General features: G+C 37.9%; 1 protein-coding gene across 11 annotated transcripts in view; it reads left to right on the top strand.

Annotated features, from left to right (window-relative positions):
* RALYL (RALY RNA binding protein like) overlaps nt 1–24,849 on the top strand; it is a 552,061-nt gene that overhangs the window by 372,112 nt on the left and 155,100 nt on the right. The window contains exon 1 of one of the 11 annotated variants that reach the window (XM_067553547.1): nt 11,900–12,015. The exons of the other annotated variants lie outside the window; for them this stretch is intronic. Coding sequence (XP_067409648.1) covers nt 11,979–12,015 — 37 coding nt within the window. The 5' untranslated portion in view covers nt 11,900–11,978. Of the gene's footprint in view, nt 1–11,899; nt 12,016–24,849 lie in introns of those variants that run through there. 11 annotated transcript variants of the gene reach the window in all.

The following is a 24,849-nucleotide window of genomic DNA, read 5'->3' as shown; positions in this document are numbered from 1 at the left end:
TCTATACTTGGGAAGCCAAGATCAGAACTAGCTCCACTGAGAGGTAACACATTCTTTTTGTTATTGGATAACAGGCCATTCAGACATTACTCTGATAGTGTGTATAAAAATGGAGAATACTCTTAACTAGTGATGTTTCCTTTGTTTAAATTACTAAGTTTTAACATTTACTGTCAGGAAGCTGAATACAACTATATTTGATTTTTTGCAGCATGTCTTTGTAGGCTCATTTAGATATTTTTAAAATTGCTATATCTTAAAACAGGATTATAATGAAATGGTAGAAGCTTCTAGAGTGGTAGAAGCTTCTAGAGTGGTGAGATATTAAAATGCAAAGACATATCAATTTAGCTGGAATGAAACACTCTTAATGCACAATAAGAGAGACATTGCTGATGCATCAATAGGCATTATTTCCTCTAAAATGCCAAAAATCCATTTTTTATTTTAAATTATCTATAATTTTACAAAAAGAGAAAGCATGTTTGCATTTTCAAAGGAGTTTTAAAACTGTGAGTTAGTCATTATGCTAAAATGATTCCATTTCCTTTGTGAATATTTTATAGTATTTTTCATATTTTCCTCTTTTTTAACTAATGATCCTCCATTGTCAACATTGCTAGTTTCTCAATCCACTGATCCCTTCTAGTTTAAGGATATCTGTTTTGTAGTTATTAAGGGGATTCCCAGAAGCTTTACGTACTAAACTATGGACATACCCAACCCTCTGTGGATCAATATAGGGTGTTACTTTCAGGAATCATGCCAATTGGTCATCATCCAATACAGTCATTCTTGGAAGTACTGATTTCATGTATATTTTCAGGAATGGCTACTTCCAACACGGTGATAATCACCACTCAAGAAAGTGATTGGATTGTGGGTACTCAGAGATCCTGTATTCAACCAGTGGTACCATCTCCAGATCAGTTTTGTCTATCTTGTCTTTAGTTCAGAGATTAAGTTGTTGTATCTACTAACCTGAAAACTGAGAAATTGAGGGCTAAATATTCAACTGGTTTAAATTAGAATAGTTCCATTGACTTCCATGGATTAATGCCAGTTTACATTAGCTGAAGATCTGGCCTTATATTTTCTTAATCTCATAACCCATGACCAATGTAAGAGTTGGGTTCATGAACGCCAAGATCTTTTTTAGTATCAGTTAATAAGAAAGAAGAAAAAAAATGTCTTCCTAATATTCTGTAAACAAAATTTTAAGGTTCAATGCACACATTGTATCACTATAAGGAATTTGAATACTCAAAGCACACATCATAGAGTTGTAGCACTGTTCTGCAGGTGGCACTATGACTGCATAAAAAATGCTTATCTAAATCACAAAGTCCAGTTGATAGCATCACGTTTCTATATTGGACTCAGATGAGAGGATCCAGTTTCTTGATTGATTTATCCTAATTGAGTATGTATATTATTAGAATTTTTATTTTTATTTTAAAAATGGAGATGATTGTATGACGGGATTGCTTGTGATGGTAGAGGGGAGGGCTCAGCAACTCTGGACTTCCAGTTTGTGTTATGTTCTTAAAAACCCATGCCTTAGGGTTCCAGCTGGACATCTCAAGGGTTAAGGAAGGGATTCTCCTTCCCCCCCCGAAGTATTCTGTGTGTTTGTTTGTTTTTATCTTCTTCCTCTAAAGCACCAGGGATGGCCAGGACTTGAGATGGTATGTTGGGTGGGGTGGCCCAGAACTTTGAGGTGGCACTGAGCATTCTCTCTCTCAGATGGTTGGCTGGCTGGTTCTTGCTCCCAAGCTCAGGGCCTGATTGCTGTATGTGGTTAGGGAAGGAATTTTCCCCCAGGTTGGATTGGCTGTATCATTGGGGTTTTTCATCTTCCTCTGCAGCGTGTGGGTATGGGTCACTTGCTAGGGTTAACATGGTATATCTCACCTAATCATTTCCCTACCATTGCACTCATGCACCTCAGTCCCTCCTATTCTCTGCTTGTGGCACGTAATAGTTAGTCTCCTGTGGGCTGTAATACTTCGGTCTAATTTCAGTTGATGGATTTATTGTGAGAGTCGTGGGTGGTGGTATTGGCTTGTGATATACAGGAGGTCAGACTAGATAATCTGGTAGTCCCTTCTGGCCTTAAACTCTCTGGCTGACTGTTTATGACTAGAGTTGTGCAAAAAAAATTAATTCAGCATTAAAAATACTTCAGATTTGCCACTTCATATTTTCAGGGCATTTCAGCGAAAATGCAGTGTTACTATGACAATTTTCACCTCAGCAAATTAGCACACAGTTTTATTTTTCTTTTATTGGAAGTCACTAATTTCAATACCACTTTTCACTGTGTGTGTTTGAGTTTCAAGCTGGGTCAATTGGATTTTATCATATGGTTGAAACTGCCTGGCATTTCTTCTGGTTCTCTGCTTCCATGTACCCAGGAAGGTCAGCAGAGACTTATTTTGTCACATTAACTCAGTGGGAAAATCTATGGGATTGATTTTGCTCTCACTTAGCCCTGTGTAATCTGAGGTAAATCCATTGAAGTCAAAGTGAAAGTGTAAAACCAGTGTGAGAAGCCCTGAGTCTCTGAGCGAATCAGGGGAGAAAAAAAAACAAACAAAAAAAAACCTGTATGTGTTTCTTACTTTTCCTGGAATAAAGATTCTAAATACTCCAGAACCTTGACTAGCTAAACCTCACTTGCTCAAATCTCTGGATTCCCGGTGATAACTAATAACAGTATCAGATCCCAAAGGGCTTTCTGGAAAGTGAGGGTTAGGTTTCTATCCTCCCCTGTTTGAGCAGAAGATTGATTTTCCTTTAAAATGAGTTCATTTCCTCCATCAGAACTACAGTACATTTCACCCCAGAGAGGCTAGATTTATAATGGAGAATTCTTCTGATGTGTCACTCCCAAAAAGAGCAGCCCCTTCAGTGGTGAAAGCAGAGAGGACAATAGGCAGTGAGTGGCAGTGATGAGTGGCAGTGAACAAATATTAGTGATGAGGACTGATGAAAACCCACCTCATCCCGACAAGTTCTTCCTCCGCTCCCACCCCCGCTTGGAAGGCAAGCAGGGATTCCATCCATGATCACAGTGAGGCAGTAGTAAGCAAGGAAAGGACAAAGAAGAAGCTGTGTTACTCTTGTATTGCTGCTAGTTCATTTGAATCACTGATGTTGTATGATCAAGGCTTGAGTTGAGTTAAATGTGCTGCTGCAGGTGTTCTGTGTGTGCATTTGTGCATTTACCATCCCATCTCTTGAGGCTACTACAGCTGTTTTCTGCAGAGTGGTGACATTGCTGCTTGCTTTCCTATCGAAACTCCACCATATCCACCCTGCAGCCATCTTATCTAACTGTGAAGAGCTATTCTTCTGGCAAAAATGCTGGCATTTCAGTCACTGGTATTCTCTTTTGTGTGGGAAAGATAATTCACCTTATAATCAACATAGAGGAGAGAACAAATGTCAAACCAGTGAGAGATGATGTATATGCGTTCCCAGTGGGTCAGCTCTGGGGGAGGAGGATGATCAGAACTGCAGCAGCATCCAGCATGATGTCATCAAAGAGAAAAAGACTCACCTGTTCCTCTCTTTCCCATGGATTTGTGGCCACAGACAACAGAACCAGTGTCATTCCTGCAGTGCAGGACTGTGTGTTCATCTACATACCCTGCTAAAATCACCAAACTGATTCCTTTTACATATGATAAGTATTTTCCAAGCACAAACTTTTGAGCAACATTGGATTTTCCTAATTCATTATGCTTCAGTCTCAGAATTTTCACAATAAAGCAAATGTTCCAAGGCTTATCTAGTTTATTTTATTTAGACGTGGGGAGAGGAGGCTGGATTTTGGTTTTGTAAAATAGTGTCTGTCTGGTTTTGCAAAAGGAAATGTGGTTTAGTTTGGATCTGAGTGCTTTTCTATTGTAACTGTCTGTATTCAGGCAGCTTCAGGAAAAAGCTTCAGGCTATGTCTGTAAAATAAACCAATCATCATGTATTTGGTTTTAAAAGTTCTGTAGGGGATAGGATTTTTCCTGGTTTGAATTTGGGGCCTATTTAATCTAAACAACCAAAGTTCAGCATGGAAGACAGATTTAAAAAAAAAAAGATCCAGCTGTATCCCATTTTGAATTAGAATCTGACAAAGGGAGCTTTTCAAATTGTGACAATGCACCTCTTTTGTCATGTCAGGGCTCAGCGTTTCTCCCTCTGGCCTGGAGGGGAGGAGGGAGAGAGGTTTTGGGGAAAATCAGTCCCTACTCCAAAGGTTTAGTTACATTGGTTTATTTACAGTTTGGTCTGAGGGGCTTCTTTAAACAAAAACAAAAAGTACATTTCCTAACTCCCACTGGATATGCTGCCTCATCTTATGCTGGTTACTAATCTCCAAATATCCTCCCTAACTCACTCTGAGCCCCGCTATGGTGAACCAAGGCCCATTCCCCAAACAGAAATAAACACAATATTTCCCTTTTAGAGAAAAACAGCTCTTTACCTAAGAGAACCTTTCCCCATGGCTGGACGCAACCCTTATGCAGGTTGCTTTTTATCCCTTCTCTCTTCTCTCCCACTCATTAGAAGAGGTTTTTAAAGGTTATAGGCTGCCATTAATTAAACTCGGGTATCTATAATTAATTAATCTATAATTTCTTTCAGTTCATAGGAAAAATAGCTTTAATGCATTCTAAGACTGATATTCCACCCTTCCAGAATGGTTAGGTGTGACTTTGTCACGTATCACTCCTCCCATTCACCCCCACTCAATTGTATGGGGTTGGGCTACTTGGGCTGAGAAATGGTGTATCCTCGATAGACCGTCAGTGTTGCCAGGCCTAATTCCAGCCTTATGCTGCACCTTGAAGTGGAAGTGTTGTAGCAACAGGAACTATTTTATTACCCTTGTATTTTTTTCTTTGTTTGATGCATCCATTTCAGGGGAGCATGGTTCATAATGAGGGTAAAACCTACCTCCAAGTAAGTAGTACCGGAAGGTTTCCATGGCCCACTTTCCTGAGGGGCTTCCTTCTCCGCTATGGGATATTTGTGTTCTCTGGAAAGACCTGGTATACAACTGGGTCATCTTCTCATACCATTTGAGAGAGTACATCCCCCAGACCTACTTCAGTGACATCCATTTGAAGTATGAACCCCTTGAATCCGGGTCTACTGCACTGGGTTACTGCAGAGGGCTGTCCTTAGACTCAGAAAAGCTTCATCAGCCACATCAGACCTTTTTACTACATCTGGGCCTCTGGCATTTGTCAGATCTGTGAAAGGGTCAGCCCTGGTGGTGATATGGGGAATAAATCATGTGTCATACCCCACTGTCCCAGCAAATGCTCTGACCTGCTTCTTACAAGCCAAGGCCAACTTTGTATTGTCCCCAGCTTGTTAAGTTGGGGTTTCAATACATCTCTCTCTATGATGTATCTGAGGTATTTAGCTTTACCTAACGCTATTTCCCATTTGGATGGGTTGGCTGTGAGACCTGCTTTCCTCAGGGTATTCAGTACTGCTTCCACCTTTTCCAAGTGTATCCCCCCTAGTCTTAGCTGTGTATGATCATATCATCCAAGTAAGCAGCTGTGTACTTGGCATGTGGGCATAATAGCTTATTGATGAGGCTTTGGAAAGTTGCAGTAACCCATGAAATCCTAAAGGGAGGACTGTGTATTGATATAAGCCTTCTGGCATAGAAAAAGCAGTTTTCTCTTTGACAGCCTCTGCCAGAAGGATTGAGGGTAGATAAGAATCTTCCTTTTTCCCAGCTGGTCGATTAGCTCATCTATCCAAAGCATGGAGTAGGCACTGAATTGAGACACCTCATTTAATTTTTAGATGTCACTGCAGAACCTCATTGATTTAGGTACCAGAACAATTGGATTAGACCACTAACTAGGGGACTCTTTGATGACTCTCAGCTATAGCATCACTTTCATTTCTTTACTGATGTCTTCCCTTTTAGCCTCAGGGGTCCTGTATGGTTTAATCTTCAGAGTCACCCCTGGATTCACTGCGATGATGGGCTTCTGTGGCTTTACCTGGCTTCCATAAAAACAAATCTCTGTCTTGCTTGGTCATCTTAACAACTTCTGTGATCTGTTTGGGGTCAAATATGGAGATATTTTTACTTGTCCCGGAGGTTTATCTTCCTGGAGTGGTGTGTCTAGGGTGACTATATAAGCTTCTCTGTCTTGGTAGGACTTTAATAGGGTGATGTGGTGGATTTGTTTCTGCTTTTGGAGATAAGGATGTCAAATCTTATGGTCAAGCTTCCCAATGACCTCTATTACTTTGTATGGCTGCTGCCATCTGGCCAAGAGCTTGCTTTCTGCTGTCGGCACCAGCACTGTTGCCTGATTATCAACCTGAAATTTCCAAGCCCCCTTGCTTGCTGATTATAATAGGCTTGTTGGGTCTTCTGTGCTTTTTCCATGTGTTTTCCCACTATTGGGGTGACTTGGGATATTCTGTCCCACATCTGCATCACATGTACAATGAGGTTCCTTTCTTGATTAGGCTGTTTCCCACACCAGTCTTCCTTGGCAATGTCCAATATGCCAAGGTGGCAACAGCTCGAAAGAGGAAAACTCATGGAAGTCTGGGATTTTCCCAACATCAGATAGCGTAGTAAGGTATCCCAATTTTTCCCATCTTGAGTCACTACTTTCTGTATCATGCTCTTCAGTGAAGCATTCAACCAGGCCATCAATCTTGGATGATAAACTGAGATGCATAGGCCCATATTCAAAGCATTGCACACAGGTCCTTCATCAACATTGACATGAATGGAGCCCCTGATTGGTCAATCTCTTTGGGTTCACATCAAGGGAAAATCTGAAGTATTTTCTTTGCTATAGTCTTGAATACTGTTTCACAGGGGGTATGGCTTCCGGATACCAGGTAGAGTAGTTCAGAACCACATCAGTACCACACTAATGACCTTGGGCTGATTTCTCCAACAGACCTATCAGATCTGTCACTATCCTTTCAAATAGGACTTGGATAATTGGTAGCAGTGCTACAGGGTTCCTTAATTGAGGTTGTGGACTGTGCAATTGGCATTCAGGGGAGGAGGTCCAGTAGCATCCAGCCTCCATATATATTCACAGCCAAAAGAACCTTCATAGGATTCTGTCTAGTGTTTTGTTCACCTCCAAATGCCCCACGAACAAATGACTATGGGCCAGATCTAACACTGCCTTTCTGTGTCCATGGGGTACTAGACACTGCTCCAGTTCTTGCTGCTGAGCTGAACTATTCTATATAAAATGTCCTTATTTATAACAAAATAAAGCCCTGGAGCTTTGGTTTTCCCCTCTACTGGGATCCTATTTATTTTAACTATTACTTTTCTAATATTCGGGTACAGAGAATCATTGGCCTGGTCTTGCACAAAATTCTTAAGAGGGTCCAAACTCAAGTGGATCTATTTCAGTTTTACCCTCAGGATTTGTCTCTGTGGAACTGTGCCCCACCTCAGGTTTGGTAACTATCTGAGTTACTTGCCTGTCTGTTGGATGAGACCACTTACACATAAGTACTATCTTTTGATTCTGGGCCAAGATTTTGTCCCCAATCTTTTGTCTCCCCTCCTTTCTCGTTTAGTGTTCTGAGTTTTACCAGTTGTTGAAAACAAGTCTTGAGCTAATTCAGAGAAAATGAGAGGAGAGGCCATGACATTGGCTCCTGGGTTACTGCTTTCCCCCCAATCCTTCCACCAGGAGTAGATTTCCAATCTTAAAGAAGCAGCACTTATTGTGCACAGCAGTTATTAGAAGCAGGCAGGAAGGGCTATCAAACATTTGTAGGCACATTAATCCATCATTTTGGAATTGGGAACCAAACAAAATTGGCCAAACAGAGTGTGTACAGAATATGAACTCTTAGCTCTGGTGAGTTAGTGAAAGTTAGCTGATTTACATCAGCTGTGTGTCTGGCCTTCGGTGCCTTTTTACTCTGTGTATGCAATAATTTCCTGTGGCATTCTTATAATTTTTGACAGTTTCCTTGCCTGAACTTTCCCCTTTGACTCCTTGTTATTGTGCTTGACAGTTTTCCACTTTGCTGCTAACCACCCTTTATCTCCTTAATGATTTCTAAGTTATCAGATGCCAGAAAAAATACACATTACCTGCTTTCTGTTTTTCTTTTCAGCTGTGTCAAGAAGCTATCCCAGAATCCTTCTCTCTCACCTCTTGGAGTAAGCTGTATCATAGCCCAATACTGAAAGCTAAAACCTAAAATACTCTTTTGGTCAGGCCCCAACAGAGAAGAAAATAGAAGAATCAAAAGCCAGACTGTCTGGGTCAAAATTGACAAGCCTAGCATGAGTAACAAGCTTAGCAATTCTCTCTTGCAACTCTTTTAGGCATAGACAAGAGGTGAAGTCAATGGACATTTTGACAGTGAATTCAGTGGAATTCAAGAATGTCCTCAGTCAGTAGAGTTCTTTCCCACTGAGACTAAGTGAAATATTTTAAAAAAGAACAGGAAAAGAGAAAATGTTAGGGGAATATCATAAGGAACTATAAAATGGTTTTAATGGAGATATAAACAAACCTTTGAGTGTGATGGAAAGTAATGAGGAAAGTAAAATTCTAGGCAACAACATAGTCTCACACACGTGGGTTTAAATTTTACGTATTTTTGGTTTCTTTGAGCAGAAAATAAGAAAACATGATTATAGGCCAACATTTTTAGACAATGGATGCTAGTCATGGTTACCACTTTTGGAAATGATGTAATTTATTTACCAAAATATGGATAAACTTTAGGCACTTGTGTTTGAAAATTCTGATCATTATATTTTAAGTTGGGTTTGATTTTCCTTGATCTACTGTTGATTCATTTGGCTAAAATCATTTGTTTTTAACAACATTTGCTAAGGCTACATTGGTGTGGCTGGAGTTTTCCAAACTGTTTTAGGCTCTCTGTGTTTAGTGACAGCACATCATTCTTGCTGATGGTATTATCCGTCTCCAATTCCTTGATGCCTTTGCATTTGTGATATTGTCTCCAACCTTCAAGGGGTTGATTCTGGAACCCCTACTCATGTGAGTAATCCTATTCAAGTCAAGGATTATGTTGAAGAAAAGATTGCTTATGTGTGAACTCCAAAGTGGAATGTATGTCTATTTCCAAAGCACATAATCACTCCCATTGTGCTGCCTCTGGCAGCAATGATCATGCCTCATCTGGCAAAGTATGATTTTTGAAACCAAGTTCTCCTGTTAGGAAAATGCCTGAATGTTTGAAAAGCATACCATATATCTAAAATATCGTATAGTTCTTCTTCCTCCCTTCCCTAGTCCCATATGATTATCGTGATAGAAGACCAAATTGGATGAGCAAGCATCTCAAACAGGTTATTCAGAGAAAAGCAGAAAGCCTACAAAGAATGGAACATGGGAAGAATCAGCAAGGAAAGCTGCCTCTTGGAGGTCAGACAGTATAGGAAAAAAGAAAGAACTGCAAAAGCCAAGAAGAACTAGACCTTTCAAAGGAAATTAAAACAAATAGTAAAAGGTACTATTGCCATATATATCCAAAAAAAAAAAAAAAAAAAAAACAAGGAAAGAAGAAATGGGACCGGTAAGCATTGAGTATGGAGTGGAGATTAAAGATAATCTAGGCATGGCCCAACACCCAAGCAAATATTTGCCTCAGTTTTAATGAGGGTAATGAGGAGCTTAGGGGCAATGGCAGGGTGGTTAGTGGAAATGAGGATATGGAAGTAGCAATTACCACATCCGAGGTGGAAGTCAAACTCAGACAGTTTATTGGGACCAAGTCCCGGGAACCTGGATAATTTCCATGCAAAAATATTAAAGGAACTGACACAGGAAATTGTAAACCCAATATCAAGGATTTTAATGAAACTGTAAACTTGGGGGTCATACCCTATGACTAGAGAATTGCTAATATAGTACCTATACATATTTTTACAAAAGGGGGAAAAAAAAAGTGATCCAGGAAACTACAGGCCCATTAGTTTGACCTCAATGGTATGCAAGTTGTAGAACAAATTTTGAAAAAGAAAGTAGTTAAGGATATAGAGGTAAGCGGTAATTGGGATAAAATACAACATGGTTTTAGAAAAGGTAGATCATGTCAGACCAACATGATATCTTCCTTTGAGAAGACGACTGAATTTTTTAGACAAAGGTAATGCAGTAGATCTAATCTAAATGGATTTCAGTAATGCATTTGATACAGTTTCACAAGGGATAGTATTAGTTAAATTGGAGAAGATGGGGATTAATATCAGAATTGAAAAGTGGATAAGGAGCTGGTTAAAGGGGAGACTTCAACAGGTCATACTGAAAGGTAAACTGTCAGGGATGGAGGGAGGTTGCTAGTGGAGTTCCTCAGGGATCAGTTTTGGAACCAATCTTATTTAATATTTTTACTTGTGACGTTGGCCCAAAAAGTGGAAGTGTGCTAATAAAATTTGCGGATGACACAAAGTTGGAAGGTATTGTCAATACAGAGGAGGACCAGAATATCATACAAGAAGGTCTGGAGGACATTGAAAAATGGAGTAATAGAAATGGGATGAAATGTAATAGTGCAAAGTCATGCACTTAGGACTAATAACAAGAATTTTTGCTATAAACTGGTAACGTATCAGTTGGAAGCAACAGAGGAGGAGAAAAACCAGGGGGTACTGGTTGATCACACAATGACTATGAATTGCCAATGTGATGTGGTCTTGAAAAGGCTAATGCAATTATGGGATGCATCAGGCAAGGTATTTCCAGTATAGATAGCGAAGTGTTAGTGCCATTATTCAAGGAACTGGTAAACCTCATGTGGAGTACTGTGTGCAGTTCTGGTTTCCCATGTTTAAGAGAGATGAATTCAAACTAAAGAAAGTGCAGAAAAGGGCTACTAGGATGATTAGAGAAATGGAAAATCTACCTTACTAGAGGAGACTTGAGAAGCTTGGCTAGCCTAACCAAACAAAGGCTGAAGGGAAGTATGATTGCTATCTATAAATACATCCCAGGGATAAATACCTGGGAAGGCAAGGAGTTGCTTAAATTAAGCACCAATGCTGACACAAGAACAAATGGATATAAACTGGCCATCAACAAGTTTAGGCTTGAAATTAGATGAAGGTTTTTAATCACCTGAGGAGTGAAGCTCTGGAACAGCCTTCCAAAGAGAGCAGTGGGGTCAAAAAGCTTAACTGGCTTCAAGACTGAGTTTGATAAGTTTATGGAGGGGATGGTATGATAAGATTGCCTACAATGGCATGTGGCCCATCTGCGACTCCTAGCAGTAAATACCTCCAGGGGCCATAGACGGGGCTATAGATGGATAGGGCTCTGCGTTACGACAGTGAATTCTTTCCCAGGTGTCTGACCAGTCACTCTTGTCAATATGCTCAGGGTCCAAAACATTTTTTTGTTCATGAAGGGCACGGTTTTATAGTCCGTATTCCTTAAGCAAAACTTCTGTTAATTTAGCCTAATGGTAGTTTTGCTGAGTCAGCAGTTGAAGTTTGGGTCCATAATATTTTTAGTGTCTTTACATGCATATTTTTGCAGCCTCTCGATGGAAAGTTAGTTTTTAATTATGCATACAGGTACCTATGCAAGATATTTTCCATTTACTTCATCTGTTTCACGGAATCTCTGGTGTCAAACAATTAAATCATCATAAATTATTCCATTCTTAATGTAACATCATGTAGTATGACACCTTATCCTGTATGGACTGTATTAGAGGTTCTCCAATGTTAGGGAAAATAAAGGAAGAAATTCATTTTCTCTCTAGGATTTGTATCAGAGAAAATAGTTAGAGCCAGTTGCATCTCCCCTGGATTTTACAAAAATGGTATTACCCTGGCTTTCACTGAGACATTGCTGGTTACCTTCTGTCAGTGAGCAACTGTCTCACTGCAAAGCAGAAGCACATTCTCCTTTCTTTTGTGTCTGTGTTCAAGGCAGTTACTTCTTAGAGAGTGGGATTTCTTCACAATGACTATGTACAAGAGCAAACGCAGAAACCAAAGATGTAAGTAAAACCCAAACTCTTTTTATATATATATATATATATATGACCATTGAAGGGAGAGGAAAAAGATCTCCAATTTTACTGAAAACTACGTATTACTTTTCCCCACAGTAGTTAAATAACACCAGAACAGCAAGAGTGGTATTTGCTACTCTTTATGCTTCAGTATCTATTTGTTAAGTGCATGAAGGATTTTAGAAATGAAAAATTAACTCACTTGTTACTATGGAAACACTCTAAGTGACTGCTTTATGAAATCAACAAAGAAATAGAGATTAAATGTAAATTCAGTCTAGCTTCAGCATCTTTTATTCAGGGCATAATGATTGGATAGTTATATCCTCTACCTTGACAGGGTTACCACATTTTCACCTTGTGAAAATTCTTTATGGAGATTGACTTGACAATCTTTGGGAGGTTAAAAGTGCTAAAACTTAAATAGCGGTCATTTTCCACAATTACAGTTTTTATAGGGAAGAAGCTAGTGTAGCTTAAACAACACCTACTGGGGAGGGAGGAGGGTAGGAAGGTTGATAGGTGTCTCTATGTATAATATGTTTAAAAGTAAAAACATCCTGAATTCTCATCAGCATGCTAAAGATCAAATTTTCCATTTCAGAGTCTGTTTGGCTTCTTAAAATATGGCATTAGCTAAGGAATTTTAGTAACAATATTAGACACCTTTGCATAATGTTCTGGAGGAGCTGAGCCAAGTCAAAATGGGATGTCATGGGTCAGGCCATAAAGTATGTACTACTGTAAGTATGAGTAAAGTGAGATCAAAAAATAGGTGGGGAGGTAGTTTGGGGGAAAGATATTCCATTTAGAAAACCTGCACAGAGGGGGTTTGGAAAAAGCAGCAACAAAAAATAAGGCAGATACGGAGGCAACTCAAACAGGATCATTGTTAAAAGGAGCATTGTTGAGCATTTAGGGCTATGTCCAGTTTTCCACTGACCTTAGAGCGACCATTTTTTGGCCCTTTGAACTTAAGCTCTGTACAGGCCTTGTGTAGTTTTTCTTGTAACCATAGCCAAAGTGACATGCTGTGTGTAAAAGAGTTTCAGTGAGACACCTGTCTGTGGCTGCTAAAACCTCTGACATAGATATCCCTCTTCCCCTTTTCACGTTCACATGAAAAGATCCACCTTAACATATGTGCTGGAGCTTGGGGTGCTGGGGGTGGATTCCATTATATACAAGGTTTACAGTTGGGTTCAATGGCTCTCAGCACCCCCACTATAAAAATTGTTCCAGAACCTCTGCACCTTAAACTTTATCCTGGGATTTTCACAAATAACAAAATATATAACTCACCTGTGTATAACTGAGTCTGGTTTACTGCAACCATAGCATAGTTTCCAGTTTCTTTCTTCTCTTGTTTAGTGTGCCAATTAAACACAAATATGCTTATCACAAGATCAGGAACGCTTTCATAAAAATGCAATGCCTCCAAATATGTCAGATGAGACTTGTGCTTTTACAAGGCTTATCTTATAAAAGAAACAGGACTATTTTTTAACAAAATGAATCTTTTCTTTCATTCTCTTCTCGTATAGCTTGAACAGGGGTGTATTTTATGACAGAAATTTAAAAAAAGGATGATTATGTTAAAGGAAGCAAGAAGTAGCGGATGCAGGGAACAGACCGAGTGTCTTTGACAAAGCTCTTTTCCTTTGACATTGTTTTATTTTTGCTGTGGACGAGTAATGATGGCTACAGCTTAGTTATTATGTAAAGACTGGTGCAAATTCTAACAGTAACAGCTGAGAAGTCCTTCTCTGGCCAAAGTCATTGTCCTGTGTTCCCTTGTGCTCCAGTTTAATTTCAGTACATAACTGGACACTGTCCATGTGAATGAGTTTGTATGAGTGGACAGGTTTTCATTTTTCTATGGGTATAGTCAAAAAATAGGAGGGGAAGGTAGTATGGAGATGGAGAGGAAGATATCCCAGAGTATTCGTGGAAACATTGTAAGAGACCCAAGTAAGGATGTTTTTATGAAGCGGACTCATCTTTCTTTTTGATAAAGGAGAGTCTGATTTACCAATAGGAGGAAATTGTGATTTGCAAATGAGAGGAATCAGAAGAATAATTACAATAATGGCTGTTGGAATGATTTTTCAGGATAACGAAAGTAATAATTGGTCTGTAATTTTAATAAATGTTAATGCAGTGTTATAACTATAATATAGCTGGCACTTTTTAATACTGTATATTTAATTAGAATCTGCAAAATGTCAATAATAAATCTCAGCAGAGACTGTGTGTGTGTAATTTGAGGAATTTTTTGATACTCTTCCTAATCTTACAACTCAACAACTATTTAAAGGATACAATTCACATAAATGATGGTTATTCTGAAATATCACAGACAGATATCAGTGCTAACTAGGTTACAGAGGATAAATCAAGGATTAAATTTTCTATCAGTTGCTCTTGGAGAACATTTTCAAGCAAACAAAACATAGATGTTATTCTTGGTAGCACTAAAAGGACAATAATGAGATATACTCAGAATAGGCTCTCTAATACAAGTTGGAAAAAACGGTTGGTGTTTTCTTATGACAATTTTTGGAACATCTGGCATAAAAGGCAAATGAGCTTTGGGACTTTCTTATTCATTACACTCCAGCTTACCTGTGTGCTAAATGCTGCACATAGTTTTCAGCATTGCTTTGTCAAAGGCTTTACAAAGTATGAAGAAAGAGTGCAATCGTGTAAAAATTGTTTGGTATAATCAATTTGAAAGCACTTTTGTTCAGAAAGAGAGACTTAGAAAAATGTAGCCATTTGCAAGGTGTAGCTGTTTCACCTCTCTGGTGCTTGTATATAACTGTTCACTTTTAAGCTTATTTATACCTCATTTTGGATGCAACATTTGTTTACTTAATTTTAACCCACATACCAGTATGAAATTCTGTATTAGGGTAGCTTTTGTTGTTGAATTTTGTTACATTAAACTTTTGGAAACAACCCGGTAGAGATTCAAATGAAAATCAGAGTACATTATCTTAATTCTGGATTTTACGCTAACTGCATATAATAGCATACTGTTTGCAATTGTAAGAGTGAATGTCTGAGACACAACATAATAGAATGAAACAGTGTATGTATAATTTTGTAAATTATACATTTTTCTCATTTCATATGTAGATTAAAGCTAAAGGTAATAAATGGGACAAAATACGGCAGTAAACTGGTACCATAAATTCACTAAATATCAAAATTATTTGGGAATATTATGCACATTTGTATATGTATGATATATATGCATAAATGTATAACGTGCATTATCTGTACTACAGTAAGGATACTGAGTAACAATTAGGCTGGATTCACACTCTGTCTCACTTTTGTTGCCTCTGACTGAATATATTGATGAATCTGGACCATTATACTACAATATATTACAATATAAACGCCGAAATTTTTCTGACCATGTCTCCATTGAAGATAAGTGCTCTGGAGGAAAGGGATTAAATCTTAAATTGTCCACCTCTGAAGCTGCTGTTGATGGAAACGGTCTTTATGGACCTACCTGCATATTGCTTGTGCAGATGCAGGCTTTCTTCATGAAGACTCTGCTGCTCTGGGTCTATGGACAGTGGTCATACTTGACCACATTACAGGGATTAAGACTGGCTTCTTCCTTGAAAACAGTGATATTCCTCAGGAGTTAAACTATATCGTAGCTAAAACCTACCCAAATTTTAAGGATTGTGCAGTTGGAGGTCAAAGGCTTGTCTGTTGCCCTCAACAGCTTTCTTTTCTTTGTCTGTGAAGCGTTCTTTCATGTCCATCACTAATGACAATGTCAACATATGAATCAATAGCAGGCAAAGTCAAAAAAGTTGCCTTTAAATATTAGAAAATATATCCACTTATTTGATTCGTAACAGCAACCTTGTATACCAGCCATTTCCAGGACATTAATGGCCAAAACTCATCAATGTCAATAGGTCTTCCTATTGATTTAAATGGGCCTGGAATTGGACCCTAACTGAATTAATACCTTTTATCATGCATTGGCTACCAACTCCCTGGAAAATATCTAGTCTCCCACCATATATTATAGGTTGCTTACTTAAAATAATAATGGAATATCCATTATAATAATGTTTGATGTGATATAAGCAGTTATTAATACTCATGATTAATACTAATATTAATATCATCCCTGTGTTTTGTGTTTTCATGAGGCTTCTGTACATATCACCTGTCTTCGTGCCTGAAGCTTTGTACAAGATTCAGACAAGTTCCCAGACTCTCTAGTCTTTGTTCAGGATCCTTGTTCTTTGACAGTTGCAGAGCAAGAAGTCTTCCCTTCCTAAATATTATCTACATACTGTACGGACTGTTATCCACAATGATAAAATCAGAATGATCAAGATGAGATTACAGTTGAATAGCTGATGTAAGAGGACTGCTGAGACGCTGACAGGCAGTGCCCATAATACAGATTGACTATTGGGAAACGCACAGTGTCCTATCTTATGCATGTCTCCACTTTAAACAAAGGCCTTTCCAGGTGGCCTAAACCTGTAGGAATAATTGAACAAGTGACAGGCAAGGAAAAGATTATCTGTCCTACGTGTCCTTACCTTTCAATATCACTGGGGCTAACTAGGGCTGATTTTCTGAAGGTTCTGATTTGTTTAATACTTGCAGTCTTTCTTTTGGAATTGAACCTTATGGGGAAAAAACCCTTAGATTTCTCTCTGTTCTGCTGTTTGTTCTATCCTGAGGGCACATGCACTACCTCTTTCATGACATCAGTCAAATTCATTTTGTCTCACTTTGCTTTTAGGCCCCAAGTTCCATTGTCCAGTTGTGGAATTCCATTCATGCAGAGTTCTACGGGGAAGTATACTTACTGCAAAGTTTTGAGAAATACAAGTTATCTTCATATATTACCTCATTACCTTTAGCAATATAAAATGATGAAGTCATAAAATACCATCATATTTATGTCTTAGTCTAGATTAGGATTTAAAGGTATGTTGCTAGCATGTGTTAACTAATATGTGTATTTGTTATCCACTGTCAAGTATCCTTGTCTTGTTGGAGAGAGAAGAAATTCTCATGCTGATAAAACATACTGAGAGGTTGTATAAACTTCCAGTTTGAATGAATATTGTGTACCAATACTCTTTGTCTATCCTATGGCATGTCCTGCGCTGTATTTACATGCTGCTATCCTTCTGCTCCTCTTGTTCACACCAAATTAGCTGCTTCTGCTATTTGTACATTTCTATGGATAGCATAGTCTCTTCTCTGTCAACCAACCTGGTACCAACTATGCCTTATTATACCTTAGTGTGATCAGATCTTGGCTACTTCCATCTCTTCTTTGTCTCTCAGTGTGATTGAAGCACCTAGCTATAAATAGACAGGAAACTCCCATCAAAGTAAAGCTCTAATACAAGAGATGCTAAGAAGTTCAAGTATAAGATGACTAGAAAACTAACGCTGATTGGAGAATCACTGACCAGATATATATCAGAAACCTCTGCCCCATTCCATAGAACATCAGAGACCTAAAGAATAAGAGAATATATCTTCAGCAAGACATATAGACAGCTCTCTTCATGTAAAGCTTCCTTAGGTAGAATATGATATAACCACATGATATTTCCATTTCCTGAACACCATTTGAGGAAATGGAGGTCTGTGCAATTAGGTGGATCAGCAATGAGGGTGAGCAGGAAGACATTGATCACCCACATGAATACAAAAGCTATTGAATATTCACATCACATAGATAAAACCTTTATTCAAAGAATATACCACTCAACAGCACAGGGGCTTATGCTTCTGGAATAGAATGTATTCTTGGCACAACTTGGAGGGGATGGAAGGTAGGAATTCATTTTTTAACCCGAGAAGGCTCAGTGTAAGTACTCCTTTCAAATTACTCGTTTCCCACTGTCACTGACAATAAAACTTGAAACATAAGTTTCAAAGCAATGCAGAAGAAAAATAAGCTAGACCTCTTTCTCGTGCCACATTTTCATTTCCTGAGCATCTGACATCAGAAAAGAGACAACCCATTGTGACTCCAATGGTATTTTTGGTATTTTTTAAATCCTAAATACAGGAGAGGTAGAGAATAAAGTAGTTTGGAAACCCAAGTAAACTGAGTAGTTGCACTAGTACAGAGAATGTTCACCAGGCACAAACCCATCTACTTATTACAAATGTCATGACCTATGTAAAATGAAGTTGTATTGCCAAAGTGTATAGTTTGTACATAGTCGATGAGCTACAGATTGATTTCAAGGTCTTCTTTGTGTCTGTAGTATATTAGGAATGAGGCGATAGAAAAAGATAATGGGTATGCTGTCTATCAAAAGTACAAAGATGAGTAATTAAGGGGATCAGAGCCACTTTTATGTCCTATTGTGTGTATACACAAATGCAGAAAGTATGGGAAAGAGGTCTGTATAAAAAATTCATGACTCTTAGGGTATGTGAAAACACAGAAAGCCATACTCATGGATATTTAGCTGCCCAGGTAGCTGTCTGGTAACAAATACAACTTAATACAACTACAAAGATTCCCAAGTTACAAAGTAAACAATGTTTATGATTCCAATGTTAGAAATTACAGTTGAAGAAGACAGCATCCTGGATCTACTGCTTAGCTTGGAAGAGCACTGTGAGCAACTCAAAGTCAGTATAATAAGGAATGGCTTTGAGGGCACTCTGATCACACTGTGATATAAGAAGGAAGATTTCACAAAGTCCAATTTTAAGAAATTAAGAGTTTGATGACCAATTCCTGCAATCCTTACCCAGGGAATGCATCTTATTATGTCATTGTGAGTTTTGCCTGAATATGAAGAGTAGGATTTGACCCTTATGGAGAAAATTTGGTTAAAAGGAAATTAGTGACGAAGACATCTGGAGAGTCCCAACAGGCTACAATTTTTCTGGAACAGATGAATGCAAGGAGCAAAAAGCAGCAGCCAGTACAGCTTCAGAAAAGATGTCACAAAGAAATGAGGTTTGACAACAACAACAAGAAAGAAAGAAAGAAAGAAAGAAAGAAAGAAAGAAAGAAAGAAAGAAAGAAAGAAAGAAAGAAAGGCCTTGTACTGTAAATGGAGAAAAGGGAAGGGAAATCAAACACGAATACACAGACATGTCAGATTTACAGAAGAAAAGACCAGGGCAGCAAAAAACTCAGAACAAACCTGTTTGCCAGAAAGGTTAAGAGACTAACGAAGGGGTTTTATTTTATATAACTATATCAGGAGTTCAGAGTACTGGTGAAGCAGTATGTCCATTCATAGTTGAGAAGGGAGATGAAGTTAATGATGACTCTAAAATGCCTCAGGTAATAATGAACCTCTCTTTTAGATCTGGTGACCTCAAGAAAACTAAATACATAAGAACAATTAGAGCATGAGGAAGACCTTTATAAAAGTAGAGTAGCTCTTGTCAGAGATCAGAAAAAGGAAATGATTGTAAAATGTGAACATATACAAATCATCTTGTTTAGATTATATGACTTCTAGAGTGCCAGGGAGATTAGCAAATAAATGTTTTGTACCAATGAGAATTTATATTTAAAAGGTCACAGAAAACTGAGAATGTACCGAAACACAAATATAATGATGTTTCTTAAAAATACCCTTCTATACATCTAATTTCTATTCCAAGTGAAATAATAGAAGAAGTATTAAGAAAAAAAATATGGTTGAGTTTCTACATCAGGGATCAGCTACTTCTGATCCTTGGAATATTGAGACTCATTGTTACACATTTCATATAACTGGAGGGTGAGGGGAGTAAATAAGAGAATTCATGGAGAATGACTCTTGCTATTAAACTACATTTAAACAACTTGAATGCTGAAGTGTCTACCATTATGGGCAAGGAAAGGCAGACTGAGTGCTCTATGAGCATGAGGTCAAAGTTTCTTTTGGCAGAAAATTCTTTAACTCACCTAGTATATTCACTCATACTGAAGATGGAGGCTAGAGGGGGTGACTCTAACATAATTCTTAGACAGGACACTTAATTCTATTCAGAGATTCCAAAGTGAAAAGAGACCATTGTGATCATCTAGTCTGACCTCTGACACAGGCAATGGGCCTCCCCTAAAATAATAATAATTTAGACAGGACATTTGATTTTAAGTCCTCTCAACTTAAAAATAAAAGAGAAAAAATCAGCAGGTATCTTTCCTGTACACTTGAAAAGTCTCAAATATGTTTCTCTATACTTACAGGAGAACAGATTTCAGTCATATCAATGTACCATGGCAATAGGGTCACCCAGAAGTTGAACACTAAAATAAATGTACAGGGTCTCTTGTGACTTACTGGAAATGTAACAAAGACCTTTCCCTAAAAATGGCTCTCAGTTCCATGTAAGGAAAGGGTATGTCTGCTTGTGAGAACTGGGAAGCTGCAACTAGAACTGTGGAATATCCCCACTTGGCTTTACAATCATTTGTAGAGAAAATACAATTTTAAACCATCTTTCTGAAATTTGCTCAGATCAAAGATTTACAGTGTTCACCTGAAGAACAGCTTATCATGAGTGAAACAACATATTTTCCACCTTGGACATTCTGCCCACTGACAGAAAACTAGACTGGCCTCAAGTTTACAAAGCTTAGGACTAAAACACAAAGTCAAGAATGAGTGGAGGTCTGGAAAACCTGCTTTATAGTAAAAGACTAAGGACAGGTCTACACTAGAAGTGCTACATCGGCACAGCTGTGTCAGTGCAGCTGTGCCAGTGTACTGCGTCTGGTGAAGACGCTCTATGCCGACAGAAGAGCACTCTCCCATCGGCATAATCACTCCATCTCTGCAAGAGGTGGATGCTATGTTGGCCAACATAGCACCAGTATGGTCACTGTAACTTGAGTCGCTCAGGGAGGTATCTTTTTCACACCCCTGAGTGACATAAGTTAGATCGACTTAAGCAGTAGTGTAGAACTGCCCTTAGAAAACTCAGTCTGCTTAGTTCATCCAAAAGAAGGTTAAGAGGTGATTTAATCACAATCTAACAGTACCTACATGGGGCAAAAAAATTTATGGTAGATTTATGATGCTCTTTAATTAAGAAGACAAAAGCATAAAAAGATCCAATGGCTGGAAACTGAAGTTAGGTAAATTCAGGGTAGAGATAAAGTGCAAATTTTTAACAGTGAGGCTAATTAACCATTGGAACAACTTACCTAGGAATGTGGTAGATTCTGCATGGCTTGGAATCTTTAAATTGAGATTGGATGTCTTTCTAAGAATATGCTCTAGTTGAATCACAAATTAAAAACCCATGCTCTAAGAGTACATGCTATCCTTGTTTACTTTTATACAAGTCACAGGGAAATCAGTGGGAGTTGTATGCTCCCTTATGCAGGTGACATTTGACCAATATACTTTTTATAACCTAATGAGGGGTTTTTCTGTTTTTTCTAACACTTTCTGCATTTCATGCTTTATACACATATTCTCTTATTCACACAAACCTTTTCTGCTCTTGTCCACAAATATACTCTATAAAAATAGTTCAAAGAATTAAACACAACCATCTTTTTTCTTCAAATCCTTAACTTAGAACAGAACCAATCCCACTCTTGCCACAATCAAAAAAAAAATATATTGGCAGAATGAAATCCCTTCAGTCTTCCAGACACTACTCATACAATACTTTCTTAATATATTTCTAAGAGTTATCCCTGAGAAATTAAACATAATAAAAAGTGTAATATTAAAGACGTGGTCTAATAAATCCATAAACATGACATATATCAAGCCATAACTAAAGAGAGGACTATGAACATTTCTTGCATACTAACAATTTCATTAAAAAACATAAAGAGTTTAAAAATACATTCCCAAATCTCTCAGATTCTGATCTAAAATCTGAAAAGCTATTAAACAGTCATTTACTGATTTTAAAGCATCAGTCAGAATCTAATGCTACATAACATGAGGCCTGCTTTCCTGTATTGCAAAGATGTAATTCTGTCTATTCTTCAGGAGCAGTATCCAGAAGTTATTTCTCAGTGATTGTCAGGCAAAACTCCCATTGAAGGACTGAGTTAAGAGCAGGATCTGACCCTAAGAAAACCTCATCTTGTCTAGAATGCCATCGCAACTATAATTATGATACAAACTGTCAACATTTTGTTCTCAGCTTCAGTCACTAAAATTTCTTTCCCTATTCCACCTTTTATTTTTGAACATCTTGCACATTTTTGGTCCTATTATTCATCTAAACTACTTCTTCTCTCTGTTCCATCTCACTCCTTGGAGTTAGAAGTGTATTAAGCATTCTCATAGACTGTGTGCTTATGTTAATTGTGGCTCAAGGTCATGAAATTTTCTGCCCTTGCTTAACACTAAAAAGATGTCTCCTTTTTTTCTCCAAGCCTGCAGCGATCTATACAAGCTGTTCTTTATTTTGTGTTTTTGTTTGTTTTCTAGGGAGCGCCTAGGGCTGCTTATTACATAAAGCACTTTATAAATATATATTGTATTCTAAGGTTTGTTTAGACCCCTGGTGAGTTGGAAACTGCATTAGAAAAACACCCAGACATAATGCTTTAAATAAAATACATATTGTTCTTCAAATTCCTGGTATCTGCCTGATTAATGAGTTCCAAAGGCAATCGTATTGCTGTCTTTGGAATCACTTCTGGTTCCATCATGTAGCTAGGTCTGTGCGTGCCTTGATGCTTTGATGATATTTTGTGCTTGGATTATATTTTCTTGGTAATCACTTCTGTTCTTGAAGATTTTGCATACGTATTTGTAAAAACAATATTGTGTTTTGTTGTCTTATTGCAGGGAAATATATTATTTCAGGACAAAATTGGAGCCACTGTAGCAGTTCTCTTACAAACAGCAATCCTGATTGTCTAAAAACAGCTACTTTATGTGCTAGTCTTTATTTATCAGTAAAAAAGCATTAAAAACCTCCAATCCATTATCAAAAACAGACTGAAATGGTGGGGGCAGGAGGGAAGAATTTTGTTTGGCCTCCATGAGTGGTCTTAGATCATAGGAAAATAGCAGCATATTAGCATTGTAAAATGTGATCTCTGCTCCATGCAGCAAATTGAGACATGATGACTGAAACTCCAGTGATGTTTCCCTGATTAGCCTTCCTAGTGGGGGTCATTCTATGTATCTGCCTTTCAGTGTTCTTCATCTGTACTGGGTATTTCTAAAGTGGGCACAGATTCATCCACACTAAAGACTGGAGCTAGAGCAGAGCTGGGCAGATAACTGACTTCTTGGTTTGCTGGCAGTTTAAAAAAAAAAATGGATTGAACCAAAACTGAAAATTCTGAAAAAAATATTGGCAAATTGAAAAAGTCAATACATTTCATTTCAGACAAATGAAACATTTTGTTCAACCCAGGCTGGAGTCACAAAAGGACTGGAGAAACAGGTGCTGCTTCCCTGGTAACATTTAGCCTAGTGATTAGAACACTCACACAGGATGTGGGAGACCCAGGTTCCAGTCCCGCTGCTCCAATGACTGTTTAATTATTTATACAGTGGAACTGCTTCAAGGGGAGAGACTGAGAGAAACTGACTCCCAAATAGGCTGGGGCATTCTCCTGAGAAGTAAGAGACTCAGGTTAAAATTCCTTCTCCATATTGGACAAAGGAAGGTATTGAACTCTAGATAAGCACCCTAACCACTGGTATAAAGTTAACAGCAGTGTCATCACTTAAATTCCAGAAAAATAATCTGTGTCAAATTTGTGAATAGTTTTGGGTAGACCAAAATTGCATTTTTTTAGTGAGTCAAATATTTGTCTGAAAAATTTCACCTAGCTCTATCCTAGAAACCTCTTATTACTCTATATTTCCTGGAATTCAAATTGCTTTAAAGCATTAAGAGCATGTTTCTCCATAAATTCCAATTGCTGAATTACCAGATCTGTCTGTCGGTTGAGGTTCTTGTTTTGTCACTCACTATCATCATAATATCTAAGCTTCATATTCCCAATTATCCCCATCATGAGCTCTTTGAAAAAGAGAGATTATTCAAAGACTGAGTCTACAATAACCTACTCCTTGACATCCAAGCTATTTGATATATACTGCACCGTATGTGTTCCTTGACCTTGAGCAGTTAATGCAGAAAAAACTGTCCAGAGAGAAACCTCTCTCCTTTTTTAAAAAAGGACTCATTTACCTTGCATGATGAAGTAGAAGTACACAACAAATAATTCTCTTTATGATCATCTTTCATAAGAAGGCATGCATGTGCAGTGATGTGTACTTATGAAAAAAATCTGCCATGTTATGCTTTTTTGTCATATTCTGAGCTAAAGAGTTCATTGATTGCAAAAAAGAAATATGATACATACTGAAAATATTTCACATTTATTTTTTATTTTGATTATCACAGACAAACTGCTGTGAATTTGTGATTTTTATAATGAGCATAGTAAGGTTTTTTCAGAATTACATTTCTAGGGAGCAGCTCAATTCAGCTATATTCTACTTCAGACATAAAAGGAATATTATATTGAGAGTCATATAAATTTTTGCCTATATCTGACCTACAAATTTCTTCCTGGTATGCAGAGGTGAGAATGTGGAGGAAAAACTGGTCACAAGAAAATTAGCTGTCTTCATATTGTATTGTAATTCTTTTCAATGAAATGTTACAAATTAAGCGCTGTTGAGTTTAATTACAACTTCCTTACTCAAAAATAACACTAGGGTAATAATGCAATTGTGATTTTACAAATATTCATTGGAGTAAAGACTACTTACACATCCCCACAACATTCACAATCTTATATTTGTTTTCTGAGAATATTTACGCAAGTGATTTTAAGTTGTT

The sequence above is a fragment of the Emydura macquarii genome, unplaced genomic scaffold (assembly GCF_026122565.2).
Source record: "Emydura macquarii macquarii isolate MOO-44397 ecotype Brisbane River unplaced genomic scaffold, CSIRO-AGI_Emac_v2 contig_1477, whole genome shotgun sequence".
Classification (NCBI taxonomy): domain Eukaryota; kingdom Metazoa; phylum Chordata; order Testudines; family Chelidae; genus Emydura; species Emydura macquarii.
Note: the sequence above shows the minus strand (reverse complement) of the source record. Positions and strands in the feature narration are given on the sequence as shown.